Source organism: Falco peregrinus, chromosome 11, assembly GCF_023634155.1.
Source record: "Falco peregrinus isolate bFalPer1 chromosome 11, bFalPer1.pri, whole genome shotgun sequence".
NCBI lineage: Eukaryota > Metazoa > Chordata > Aves > Falconiformes > Falconidae > Falco > Falco peregrinus.
This window is the reverse complement of record NC_073731.1, coordinates 2,505,199-2,519,588: the sequence shown is the minus strand read 5'-3', so window position 1 is coordinate 2,519,588 and position 14,390 is coordinate 2,505,199. Positions and strand designations below refer to the sequence as shown.

Here is a 14,390-nt window from a genome sequence, read left to right as displayed (position 1 = left end):
AATTGCTTAGAATAAAAAACACCACTTAGATTGCAAATGCTGAAAGCACATCATTTACGTAGAGGCACTTATACCGCCCATTATTTCTGTCAGAGTTAAACTGCCATGTATTATTCTAGGTTGCGTAAACGTTCTCTTTAAAATGTTTTTACTGTCGGTATTTTCCCTTCTAATTTCAGCAATCTTTCTATCCCATATACCTCTGTGCTCATTACCCAGAACGTTTAGGTGTCTGATCACAGCAAATGATGATTGTGTTTTATTTGGTTAGATCCTTTAAAATGAAATACATGTTTTTAATTAACAAACATCAAGCCAAACGTAGCGCTCGCATCCCATTTTCTGTCACTCCAAAGGTTGAGGATACTCATTTCAGAAAAATATGCAGAAGAACCCTGAAGTTTCGGGGTTTTTTAAAGCTTTATAAATCTTATAAACAAAAGCTGCCGTGTCATACAAGAGAAAAAATACCAAGATCAAACCTTTGAGCATAGAAAATGAGAAGAATTGGGAAAGGAAATGTTACCCCCTCATCTTTTATTCCTTCAGCTCTGCCTATGGACCAAAGACAGCTCTGGACTAAAGCAATTTCCCGCATACCTCATGACAGCTTAAAATATGCATGAGGCCCAAATGATTAATGCATATACCATATCCTGTAAAGCAGACTACAACTACACATCATATTTCTGATAGCATCGCAATATTATACTGTAGCTGCTTTACCTTTAGCTGAAGAGTTTGTCAGAAACCTGCAAATGCTCTGACTCTGTTCCCTGTGTCTTTACATACAGTCGACGTTGTGGTATAGAGAACTGTACACTACCAAACGCATTGCTTTCCTGTGGTCATGCAAGTGCTGACAAGACCAGAACCCCGGGTAAATGGGACCTGTTAGCAGCATATGGAAGCTCTCATTTCAACAGGAACAGCCAGGCTGTTCAAAAATGTGCTTCCTAAATAGGAACAGCAATTTCAGGTAGACAGTGCTGTACTTTTTAGAATGAGGTTTGACATGCAGAGGAATACCTTCTCCTCTCAGACCTGATTCAGGGTCCAGTTAAGACCAAGGAAGATGGGCCAGGCTTATACTGAGTCTGGTAGGTTCTGATTACATAGTTAAAACTTATTATTTTATTCTTGTATTTACAAAGTAGACAAAAAAGATGTTAGTCTTTGCTATTCATCCTTTAAGATCACAAACACTTCACTCCTGCTGCTCAAATGACAGTTCACAAGTACTGCAATAAGATTACAAGTGCCCTGCAAAACAGCCACACAAATGTGCAGTCAAACATCCGCTTAGCTAGATATATTCCAAATCTGCAAATAAAGTAGGTTCCACCAACATGATATAGTATACTTACTACATGATTTTGGGATAAAGAATGGAAAATAGCGCTCCAGGTTTCCGTGCCACTTTCTAACTCACGTTTTCACAATTTCACCATTCCTTGCAACAGATACAAAAGATCAGGATTTTCATTGCAGCTCAATGCACAGTCCCCCATCTATACTCAGTTGGCAGGTTCATGTATACATGTCTACACAGAACATGCAAATTAAGATTTAGACATTACTTTCACAACAATAACAAGTGGTAAGGATCAGCACTTTTACCACTTCCACATTAACTGCTCTTCTCCACAACTTCACAGTAGCTGACAAAAACATAACACAAAAACCCAAAACAATTCAGCCTTGCTGTGAAGACCAAGTATTTTCATGAAGTTTAAGGCCTCTTCCTCAGTGCAAAGCTGTCAGAAGTTTTACCAAGTTTACCAAGCTCAGATGAATGTCAGAATTAAACCTCATGCTTGCATCAAATTATATAAATATGAAAGAAGAGAGGTTTGACAACTCACTGGTGAGAGAAGTCCTTCTGCAGAAATGATTATATAAAGCACAGGAGAGGCAAAGCTCTGAGCAGAGTCAATAAACAGACTCCCAAATCACCAGCTGCCCTCTCCAGCATTTTGTGGCCCGAGTCCAAATTGTAGATAGCTGAAATACTCTGCACAAAGGATACCAGTCAACTCAGGTTTCAAGTAACAACTGCTTTCGCTGCACTGTTAATAATATGGCACAACTCTTAACAAGACTATTTGGACAAAAAAAAAAAAAACCAAAACCCAAAAAAAACGCATCAGAAAGCTCACCATGTTGGGAGCAGAATAAAAACATATCTTTGCGCATGAGTTTTAAAAATACATACTCAAAACGTTAGATCACCTTTCTACATAACCTACAAAATTACTTTCTACATAATCCACGTAATGTCTGGATGATGAACATCATGAGTGCAAGAAAGAAGCCACATTTAGGAAGTGTGGTTCTGTACTTCACACTGCTTACAGCCAGGTCAATTTTAAACAGAAAGAACTGAATGGAGAAATAAATACAGTATTTAATGGAAGATTTTTAAGACTGACTTTCATAACTTATGCATCACACATCTTCATGCAGTTGTCATACACTCATCTTCTTAATCATTTCAAAATCATTAAAAGAGAAGTCCCTACACTTACCACTTTGGGGTTCATCAGCCCTGTCAGGTATATGCATTCCACTGAAAATAATCTGAATTTGCTCCTACAGAGCAGGCTGTCTTAACTGAAGGCATTCTATAAGTTAGTCACAATAGGTAAATGAGAGCGTGATGTGATAAATGATGAGGACAGCAGCCGGCACAGAGCTCACTGTCTCCTCCACCTCACAAGCAGATCCAACTACAAGTGGTCAGTTCCACCAATGTCAACACAACTTCTCCAGCTGCTTACAAAATGGAAACACATAAACTCCATCCAACACAATTTACTAAGGCAAAATCATCGCTTTCCACAGAGTTTGACTTCAAATCTAGGAGTACAGCTCTGAGAAATGAGTTTTCAACTACAATGCTGATTTCCTTCATGAAAATACCTCAAAAGCATACAGAGGAAACAAAACAGACTACAGAAATTCTGCTAAGTCTGTAAAAAACTACTTCTGTAGCACAGTAGAATGTCTGAACTTTGGTTTTAGCAATTGCATTTGCAGTATTTCATTCATTTCAACAGTTGTAGACGCTTGTCTTTCAAAATAACAGAAGACTTAAATTGTGACCATCTTGAAAAGAAGTACTTAATCTCTATCAGTGAGGATAAACAGCTCTTAAAAGCCAGGCATGTTTATTGGGTATCTTTCTAAAATGCAGCAATAACACCACACAAAAAAACCCTTAAGATCTCCTTTAATTTTTAATTTGTTATAATTAAACACATGCAAACTCAAGGCTTTGAAAGGCTTTAAGAGCTATGGGATTCATTTATATTGCACCCAGCTCTTCATCTGAGATCTTTCCCAAAGTTTATGGAAAGGGATATAAGAAGCCTTTCATCAACAAACAGGAAATTTTAAAATCTTTAAAGCTACTGACAGGGTAGATTAAGGAGGTGGAAATGAGATTGGAGACACCTCCATTCTGCTGACTCAGATACAGGTAGGACAAGAAGCATATGCAATTTCTCTCTGATGTAAACAGAAATCTACCCAAGGACAAACAGTTCACACCTACCAAGCACACAGCAGGATCAAAGCCAAGAGTTGCTTCTTGATACCCAACACCAACACTCATGATGTACTTTGCCTCTACTTTTTTAATCCACCCAACACCCACTGGATGGACAAACAGGTATACTCCGATTAAACTGCTTGCTGAAGGAATAATGCTGACTCCAGACTTGTTACCTTTCCTTTCACATGAAACATTATTACTCCTTTTCTAGAAACAGTTGAAATAGCACTGAAACTACCTTAGTAATTTTCAAAGTGAGTTTTCTCTAAATATATTGACCCACCATTCATTCCGTTGTATATACTTCTGTGGTGAGGTGACAGGTCATCTGTTACTTGTCTCCTGAGGGTACCTTCTCTGCTGCCTCCACTGAGATGTTTGAGATGCTCTGGGCTCCCTCCATAGTGTTGTTTGAGATGCTCAGGGCTCGTACCCCTCACTTTGTGGAGATGTTCCGTACTTCCACTCGGCGTGTGCTTTTGAAGATGATCTGGGCTGCCACTGCTGTGCTTTTGATGCTCAGGGCTACTACCAGGCCTCTGCTTTTGAAAGTGTTCAGGGCTACTGCTCAAAACGTGCTTTGGGATAGTTTCTGGACTGCTGCTGCTGTGCTTTTGTTGTTCAGGTGCTTTGACAATGGTTTTGTGATGTTCTGGACTCGGTCCTTTCAGGTGATGATCAGGACTGCCAGAACTCCTAGGCTTCTGCAGGTGCTCTGGGCTGATACTCCTGTGTTTCTGATGCTCAGGGCTTCCTTCACCACGAGCTTTTTGAAGATGTTCTGGACTTGTACTTGGATGATGTTTATGGTGGTCTGGACTGTCTGTACTTCCCGTGCTAGAAGTACTACTCCCATCACCGACATCTCTTATGTAAGTACTCGTCGCAGTTAACTGGCACAGGCTGATTTGGCTGTCAATAGAGCTCCGGCTGCCTGCTCCGCCACTTTTCTCCTCATCCAGCAACACACACAATTCCTTCAGCTCCAGGTTCTCCTTAACCACTTCTTCTTGCCTCACTTCCAGTTCTTTCAGCTTTTGCAAGTATAAAGCAACCTCTTTGTGCATAACACTAGCACTGTATCTGCCCAGTCTCTGCCATTCACGGGACACCTTCTTGCCTTTCTGCCTGTCATCATCCAGAAAGCAGCAAAGGTCTCTCAGTTCCTGGTTATCTTCCTGCAGCTTCTGGTTGATATCCTTTAAAAGAAAGATTATCATGACAGAGAAGTGTCTAAAAGAATTAACATTATACCGTTATGCAAGCCAGTGGATGGTACTGCTATAAACCCACCATCTGAGCACTCAAGTGAGACATAAATAATTGTGTTGGTAGATCTGGCATATTATAACAGCATCATGCTTCAAACAAACAACGCTGCTGTCCAGTAAAAAGTGACTATAACATGGAGCTAATCTTGAAGGGTTCAAAGACTAACTTCTGATACGGCATAAAAGTTTCAGGTGCTTAATTAATTTCATGCTAAATATCAGAATAATATAGCTCCAAAACTAGGCAAAGGTCATCTGTGCTCTCATGATGATCTCATTCCCTTGAGAAACATCCACCTGTGAGTTATTGCTGAATAAAACTGCAAGGTACACCAGAAATTGTAATCCCACTTAAAATAATTATTAACATTTATACTTTCTATTCCCTAAAGCACATTCACATATAAAGATGAACATATTAAAGATTTTTAAAATCTGAGTTTTGTTTGATTTTGTTTCAATTTACATAAAAGAACCTTGTCAGTCATCACTTAATCAGAATTGCTTCAACTACTCTGAAATAAAATAATCTGTCTTAATAGATTTTTCACTTCTAAGAAAACAAAGCAGATGATTCCATGCCCTTCTCTAAGTGAGGAACAGTCTGAAACAAAAATGTTCAAGCAATTACTATAGCAGAATAATATGCCAAAGAAAACTTGTTCAATATTTCATCCTCCTAATTTTACTAAACTGGCTTGCAACCATATTTATCTTTCTCCCATCTAAATATTCATTCCTTTTTAAGTATGAAACTAGAAGTAGAGATCAGCCACTACTGTTAAAAATTTTGCCTTATGGAAAGACCATTTTAGCACTGTTTCTTGAGAAAAGGAAGCTTTTGCAGCTCCACTGGATTTGTGTGCATGCATGCACGCACAAGTTTACCCGATCTTTGTTTCAAAATAACTTTGAACTTGACCACTGTCAACCTATCTTTGAGAAAGGAAAAATCTCAACGAGGCTACGAGGTACCCTTAGCTGGTGAGACATACTTAAAATGATCCCATGGTGGAATACAAAAGGTTGTGGGAGCCCACAGCTCATCAGTCAGAAGCAGGAGGCACCCATCCACCAAAACCAAGGGCAGCTGGCCATTCTTACGCATGGACCGGTTATTTCACACAAGACAAAGAAGGTAGATGACCAGGCACAGGGCTCAAAACCTCATTCTCCCAAACTCCTTTTAAAATTTCCAGCAGAGACATCTGAACAAAAGGTGGAAGTTAAACAGCACTTCAGGGATTCAGAATGGAAAGAGGAATTTGCACTCCTTCCTACACATCTTGGCGTGTTGTGTTTCTTATCTGGAAGATGCATAAATCTGTATGATGTCACAACACCTTTGCATATAACTGGGAGAAAGATTCTGTTGTTGTAATGCAAGTTACATTTAAAATGTAAGCTTTATTCTTACTGAAGTACTATCATGGATGGCTCTTTTTCACCCCCAGACACCACATACAGTCAAAAAGAGGGAGGGAACACACACACTCATACTCTGCAGAACAGGAAAACTTGGGAAACAGGAACAGTGTTCCCCCACATGCTATTTATTTTATGCTATGCTATTATTAAGGACACTTTCTCAATAATTTAGTTGTTTAAAGCTGTTCTACAAATTAAGAACGCCCTTCTAATGTACTCTCACGTAGTACATTAGCTGATTGTTTGTATCTCTAAGCCTACACTGCATCTGTCTCCTCGCCTTCCCTCCAACCTCATCTCACTGAAGGAATTCCCTAAAAACAATGTCCTTTCTCGAAGCAACAAGACAGAAACTGTTTTGCAGTCATGCCTACTTTAAGGTAACTTTCTAGATCTGCAATACACATGTACATGCTACATTAGGGTACTTATCTGTAAACAGTCACACTATCTTCCCAATTCTCAGAACTGGGAGGGAAACACTAGGAACCATGCTTCTCATAAAAGGAAGAGTAAAGAAGGGATAAGTCATTACAGACTTGGTCTGCCTCTGACTGCAGTCTGCACAAGCACACAATCGAAAATGGTTTGACTGGAAATAGGTTAACAGACGTCTTTTTCAGACAATAAACTAGGCATTGGCTCTAATCGTTCCAAAACCGAGCCCAAGGGTTTGCCATCACCTGCATCCTGGAAATGACCAACTCTCTCCAGCAGCCTACCAGCCTGCCCGACAGATTATTATGTCACCTTAAAATAGTGACAGAAAACAGCGTAAGCTACACCAAACCTTTTGAATGTAGTGTGCTCTGCACACTGTTCTTTCACGTGCACTTCTGACAGAACCGTTTAATCTCATCAAAACCCATGAAGTCTAACACAACGGTGACAAGACTTAGGTATTTTTATCAGCCCAAAGCACACTGGGGCAGAGCACAAACCGGCTGTGCTCCACAGCCTGCTGAATAGCTGGCCGTCTCTTAACCGGACACTAGATTTTTAAGCAGGATCGAATGCTATTCTTTCCAGTCCTTGTTCACTTTTCACGCGATTCCCGGTAACAGCTCCTCCCAGATCATCCACCTGATGAGATTGTTGCTGGCAGGACGGGCGGGGGACGCGGCAGAAACTTCAGGGGTCCCACCCTGCCCACCCCGCTACCTTCAAGCCTCGGATTTCGCCGAGGTGGAGCTGGAGGCGGCGGTTCACCTCGCGGATGAGGTTGCTGTGGTCCAGCATCGCGCTCATCTTCTCGGCCTCGGCGCGGCGGAGGCTGCGGATCAGCTCCTCCTTGCTCCACTTGAGCAGCTCCTCGTCCGACACCTTGGACAAGTCCTCGGCCGGCGCCGCCCCGCAACTTTCCGCCGCCACTTTGGCCATGGTGGCGGCGCGGCAGCCCGGGGACCACAGCCCTCCCGGGGCCGCCCCGCCGTGCGCAGGGGAGCGGGCAAGGCCGGGGCCCGCGGGTGGCTGCTGCGGGAGGCCGGGGGTGCCCCCGGCTCCAGCGCTGGCGGCGGCCGGGCCGGCCGGGGGGTTACCGGGGACCAATCACTTCTGGCCCCCGGCAGCGGATCCTGGAAAAAAAGAGGAAGAGGAGGAAAGGGTGTGGAGGAAGCCGGGCCACAGTCTGGGGAGCAAACTTCCCCCGCCGAGAAGAAAAAAAAAAAAAAAGAAAAATGAAAAAAGACCAAGACAAAGGAAACGCCAGGGAGCCCGGCTCCTTCAACAGGTCGGCGGTAGCAGGGTGCGCCTCGTCCCCCGCGCCGCGCCGGGGCTGCCGGGCGCGCTGCCTCTCACGGTAATCGCCGCCCCTGTGCTGCGGGCTGCCGGCGCGCCGCGCGGGGCGGAGGATGCCGAGCCCCGAGCCAGCGCACCATGGCGGGGGCAGGGCGGGCCGGGCCCCGCCGCAGCGGCGGGAGCCGAGCGGGGCGGCGGGAGCGGGGCGGCGGGAGCGGGGCGGGCGCTGCCGGCGCCAGTGGCGGGCGCGGGGCGGCTGGCGGCTTTTCACCGGGGCGCGCGCCACGTGCGGGCCCGCGCGGGCGGCGGGGGGGCGAGGGGCGGCGCGGGCCCCGCGCGGCTCGCGGGCGCCACCTGCCGCGCGCTGCCCGCCGGGGGCCGCCCGGGGCCCGGCCCCGCACGTACGTACGGGTCCCCCCGCCGCGGCCCAGGGTGCCGCCGGGGCTGCCGCGGGCGCACCTGCGTGCAGCACGGCTGGCTGCGGCCCGCCGGCCCCGCCGCCCCGGCCCCGCCTCAGGCCGCACTTCCCTGAGCGGCTTCACCGCTGGCAACGAGGGTACAACGGGCGGCCGCCGCGGCCCAGAGGGACCCCCGGGCGGCTGGGCGGGGGCACGGGGCAGCACCGAACGCGGCCCCGCCGCCGCCCCGCACTCGCGGGGAGAATGGTTGAGCTCAGCAGAGCCCTAATCAGGCGGAACGCGGCACGGCTCCTGACAGCAACTCCGCACCCCGGCTGAAGGTTGCGTGCCGTGAAACGAGCTCCCCGCGGAATTACACCCGGGATATTTGTATTTCTTCCTTGAGAATGTTCAGTCACGGTGTGGCAAGAGGCTTACATTTCCCAATTTGCTAAGAGATACAAAGCCTCTACATAAATCTGCCTTGCAGATGATTTGAAAATGAAACTTGATAATCCATTCATGCTGCTTACAAAGAAAGATGACATATCTCAGTGGCAGAAGTGGATGAACTGAAACTATTAGGTGAATAATTGGTTGAGTTCCCATTTTCAAATCGTCTAGTTCCCCCTGAACAATCCCCTGCAGGCAGAGGAGTGTGCCTCACGTAATAGGCCCTTACTACCTCCAATTTCACAATTTTGTAGTTACTTAGCATTAAAGATGATTCCTGATTCTTGAGGGGAAAATTTCAAGTACTTAGTATCGGCACTGGCAGATGACGAGGTTGTAGCCCCACGACCAGGGCTGGCTCTGCAGAAGGCAGCTGCAGAACATGCGCCCTGCCCACCCCACCATGGCAGTCCCAGCTGTCTCTCTCCGCATCTGGCTGCCTCGGGTGACTCTCTGCCCTGCCTGCTGGAAGACCAGCCAATGCCACAGACCAGAGTAGCCAAGGATTATTTTCTGCTTTGGTCCTATTTAAAAACAGCTACAAGAACAGTTGAATCAAACACTATACCTCTGTTCTTATTCCTGATCTTCTCCTTGAACTATCAGCTGTCACTTGATCATAATAAAAGTTCTCCTGCTCCTATCCATCTTGGGCTACACTTTGCATTTTCACCATGCCAGCAAGTCCTACATGTCTTCCCTGCCCAAGCACGGTTCAGAGATGTTCTTTCAGCCAATCCATTTTTCATGTACCTCCAGTTCCCAGCAACATGCCAGACCCTCTGCTTCCATCCAGCTGTGTCCCAGCATGACCCAGCAAGGGCAGCCCCAGAAGCCCAGACCAGCCTCCCGTTGTAACAGTGACTTGCCAAAGTCCTGGCATGGGAATCACATTGGAGCTGCTACTATGGGTGCAGGCTGCTACTCAGGAGACAGGAGAATTACCCACCACCCCTACTACAACTAGTACCTGTGCCGCAGAGTGAAGCGCAAAAGGATGGGCATGTTTGCTGAGCTGCATCATGAACCCTGAAGTCCATCACTGTCAACAAGAGTTTCAGCAACGCATGGAGCTCTGCCGTCATGAAATCCCATTTTCACATCAGCACTAAGTATTGTGTGAAAATTTTATATTCTCTGAAAGCTCTGTCACTCCCAAATCCTCTGAAATTTTTTCCACTGTAAAGAACAAAGCTTTAGATAAAAGCATCTGACCAGCCACAGCAAAAATACAGTAAAAGGCCATGAAAAGGAGCTGTCATCTTTTATGCCCAAATATATTCCATTTTAATGCAACTAAAAAAGAATAGCTTGGGGGAAAGGCAGCAATAAATAAAGGCTTTTCTTATTCTTCTAATTCAGCAGTATATTAATTGAAAGGTTACATGATGTTAGATTTTTACAGGTTCAATTCTATTTTTTTCCATGAAACAAACAGTTGACTGAAAAATATCTGAAATTTTTTAATCCAAAAGCCTCAAGAAAGAACGTTCACCTGTCTCAACTCAACATTAACGACATTTTCCAGGAGTAGCATTTCATAGCTTTTGATCACGGGGTGCCATGGACAGCACGGATCCAAGATGAACAGCTTCAGGGAACACTGCGTTCCCCACAAATATGAAACACCTCCACATTCATGTCTTCAGGAGGCACAGCTTTATTGTATAGACACAAAATGTGAACGGAGAATTCATGAGGTATGACCATTAGAAATAGTTTAACAAAGTCAAACTTCAAAAGTTTGGGCCAAATGTAGCTCTAGTTAACGGAACCAAAAACCTATCAAGTGAAACTAATCTGGAATGTTTCTATAAGGAGAGGATCTAATTTCACATTCACTCACGCTTGTGTAACAAGATCAAAATGGGAGTGGGAAGTGCGACATAATTATTCCCATCTCCTGGCAATTTTTAAACTTTACTTGCAGATAGTCCACCTTATTGCTCAAATGCTGAGTACTTCCCTACGCCTGGGCTGTCAGCATCACCAGTGATGACAATTGCCCCCAAACACCTTTCACATTAAAGCTGATTTTTTTGCAATACTGTCTTCCTCCCCTGAATAATTCTCATTCACAGGCTGAAGCGGAGAGACCAGGCAACTGAGCTTGAGGATTGCAGTGCTGTGATTGCTGCAGCCTCTGTCCAGCGACAAGGGGGATGGCAGTCCCCCTTCCTTTCAGTTCTTCCACACAGTGCACCAAATGCTAGCAGCAATGTGGACCCGCATCCAATTAAATCTCTGTATTTTTTTGCCAACTCTGTAACATTTTCATTGCCGTGTTGTGCTCACCCCTGGATATGCAGATACGCAGCCATTGTTGCTGGCAAATTCTCTTACAAGTCCTTGAGGGCTAGCACTGGCTTTTCATTGCCACTTGCACACTATCTAGTGCTTCAAGTCTCTGATCACTGGGCAGAGTCACTAAGCATTATTATAACCATAATAATTATACAGTGATTTTAAAAACACTTTTGGACATTTCCAATGAGGCCCTAAAGCTGTTCAACAGCTCTCTGCCAAAAATGTGTCACAGCAAATGAATACTTTCATAGCCGTCATTTTACGCAAAGATGGCTAAACTGTTTTGGTTCAGATTTTCCAAAAATACTTTTCAGAAGAGTTCAGGCTTGAAAAATGTCACTCCCAAATTGGAAGGAAGTGGAAAAAGCTTTAAAAATGATAAGTTCAAGTAATTTTAGTTATGGTTGCTTCTAGATGTTCTACCCATCATTCATGTGTCTGTAGCTGACACCCAACACAGCATCACCCACACTGGCTGCTCTCTAATCCTAGCCTGTTAGTTCTCCCCTGGCTCATCACCCGTCCCTAGGCAGAGCTCCATACCTTCCCACTGCTAACAAAATAACCCATGACTCCCCCTGCTCACCTTCCCATCCTGTCCTTCCTAAAAAGGCTCTATCCATCCATGGCAGCACCCCACTCATGTGAGCTATCCCACCACTGCCTCCATGATCCCGATAAGACTATAGCCCTGCAACTGCACACAGACCTCTAATCCCTCTGGTTTGTTCCCCATGCTGCCTGTATTGGCGTACAGGCATTTCAAAGAGGCACCCAGTTGTGTTGATTTTCCAGGAAAAGCGGGAGAGCTTCCTTTGCAATGCTGTCCTCTTGGCACCTCATCATTTAAGTGCGTATGCTTTAGGAGGACACCCATCAATCCTGTGTATTATTTCTGATGTCTCTCTTGTCCACATCACGCTGCATCCCTTGCTTACCAGTCTGGTCCCCTATTTCCTTATTTGGCTGTTTGTCACCAGCTCTCTCCTGTCCATTCCTAGATTAAAGTTTTCACTGGGTGAATCCTATCTCTTCCTAACAGTCCTTAACACTCAAAGATGGTCCTGTGGCCATAAAAGCCAAACCCCAGCTGCCAACACCAGCTGTGCAAGCATTCATTGACCACAGGATCCATCCTCCCCTCCTCAAGCTCTTCCACCATCACAGACTTCTTCATTTTCCAACCTGAAAAGCACAGACCCTTGCTGCCCCTCCTTTATTCACTATACCAGCATAAATTAGACTAATGCATTCACATAAAAATATTTTACAATACAATATAGAGCAACTTTTCCTAACAGAGTCTCATACCATGTTCATAGAGTGTTAGTACATATAAAAATTAATAGACTGATATTAGGCAGGCCATATATTTTCTACTTCATTGCATACCCACTTCCAAGGAATATTACAGGTAATGCCATCTAGCTAAAGCTTGCCAGAAACAAAATCCTTTGTTACAGACACCTTCGTATTCAATATATTTATTAACAGATAGAAATGTCATCTTTTCCTCCTGACTTTATGACAGGTAAAAGTAAACAGCCAACTCTGAACAAACCCAAACTTCATTATGTTCACAATCCAATGTGAACTATACTCACATTCTCTGGCTTAAACCCATTGCTTAGGAATGTTTTATTTATACTGTATCTCTTAATAAAACTGTAACAGGTATAGATACACCAGCACACTTTTCAATTTTAAAATTGAGACTAAGGACAGTATGTTATGTGAAAGGGAAAGTAACTCATAACATTGGTTGGTTTTCCAAAGCTCTTGTGCCCACGTGCCCTGGGCATTTCAGAATGCCTCAGGATGCCTCTCACCGTTCTCTGCTTTGACAGGGTTTCACTTGTGAACTCCCTCCCAAGCAACACTGCCCACCAAGCACTACACCACAGCAAAGCTGACGCACCAGTAACAGCTGCAGAAAGTGAAAAATGAGCAGAAATAGCAGACTGCAGACCCCTAGGACAAGGCTGGCTACATGCAGGCACATTGTGAGATTCTTAAGCCCTCTTGCTGATGTTTCAGCTTTATTGCAACCTAGATGACAAGCAACTCCACAAATATAATTTCCAGTGCACCTACAAGCATTTTTTTAAACCAGGCAACATGCAGTTTTCTTATCCCAGAAATATTTTTGAGAGAGAAAAAGGTTCATGTATTTCTAACTATGAGAAAATGTAAAAGAAATCTAGAAAAAAAAATTCAAATTAACAATCTGGAAAGGGGAAAAAAGCTCAGCTTGAGTTAATCATTGGACTTTTTAAAACTTCAGATTTCAACTTTAAACTCTTTAATTTATTACCTATGATAAATAGTTTCTATTTATTCTGTAAGGAAAAACAAAACTTTTTTTCTTCTTGAAATTGTTGAAAAGTTTATCTCCTTTTTTCAAACTCAAGAACTTCTCACAAAACAAAGTTTGCTATGAACATCCTCCTACTGCCACCTACACATTTCTCATGATCTAGCTATCATGCAGCCATGTGGTGAGCTGGATAAGCTTCATAAGTCAATGAAAAATAAAATAATAGTAAAAATAAAAATCAACCACTGAAAAATAATGACTGGTTTTCCAGTGGATGACTGCACTGATCTGGCTTACAGCACCTATATTGAATGCAAGAGAGGTGAAGGGAACACACAGCCCAGGGGCTGAGGTGGAGCAAGAACATCCCTGTTGATGGCAGCCTGCATTTTGAGCAGATTAAACACACCATGACAGCAAGCCTTCAGGACAGCCACTAAAGATACCCCAGATGAGAGGAGTAGAGAGCAATTAGCAATTCCTGCTCGAGTTTATGTGGTGAGTTTGACTCAGCCAAACTTGCAGATTTGACTTGGAATCCATAATAGAAAGAAAAATTCTGAAAGGTCTTACGTGGGCACTTTGCTTTTTATTTCAATTGGAAAAGTGATTGGGGACTTTTGTGGTCCTCCTCCAGGACAAACATGGGATCCCCAGGTCATGGATTACTCACAGGAGGTGCCAGGAAAAGATGCTGCCACTCAAACTGACTCAGAAATTGCTTTTGCAGGTCTTGGCCAATACTCCTAAACCCGTTCGGTAATTTCAGTGAGGTACATGTAAAGGAACATGCTTTATAACTGCTCAAGGTTAAACAAGTGGTTAGATAGCTGATCCTTAGAGACAACATAAAACGGAGAAACAGGCACCTTTCCAACTCAGCAGAAAACATACCTGAAACTATAACTTAAAGGCATCCAAAG

The 14,390-nt window shown here is 44.3% G+C and overlaps 1 protein-coding gene across 11 annotated transcripts in view; it reads right to left on the bottom strand.

Moving 5' to 3' along the window:
* The window catches only part of CCDC85A (coiled-coil domain containing 85A), a 196,352-nt gene extending 183,775 nt beyond the window's left edge, over window positions 1-12,577 (bottom strand). For 6 of the 11 annotated variants that reach the window (XR_008749107.1, XR_008749106.1, XR_008749109.1 and 3 more), the window contains exons 1-2: window positions 7,417-12,574; window positions 3,840-4,755 (exon numbers count right to left, since the gene is read on the bottom strand). Coding sequence is in view for 5 of the 11 variants with exons in the window: in XM_055815927.1 (XP_055671902.1) it covers window positions 3,840-4,755; window positions 7,417-7,635 (1,135 nt within the window). In the remaining 6 variants the exon portion in view is untranslated. Of the gene's footprint in view, window positions 1-3,839; window positions 4,756-7,416 lie in introns of all 11 variants that reach the window. The other 5 variants (XM_005238581.3, XM_055815926.1, XR_008749111.1 and 2 more) reach the window with 4 other exon arrangements.
* Between the last annotated feature and the right edge of the window lie 1,813 nt (window positions 12,578-14,390).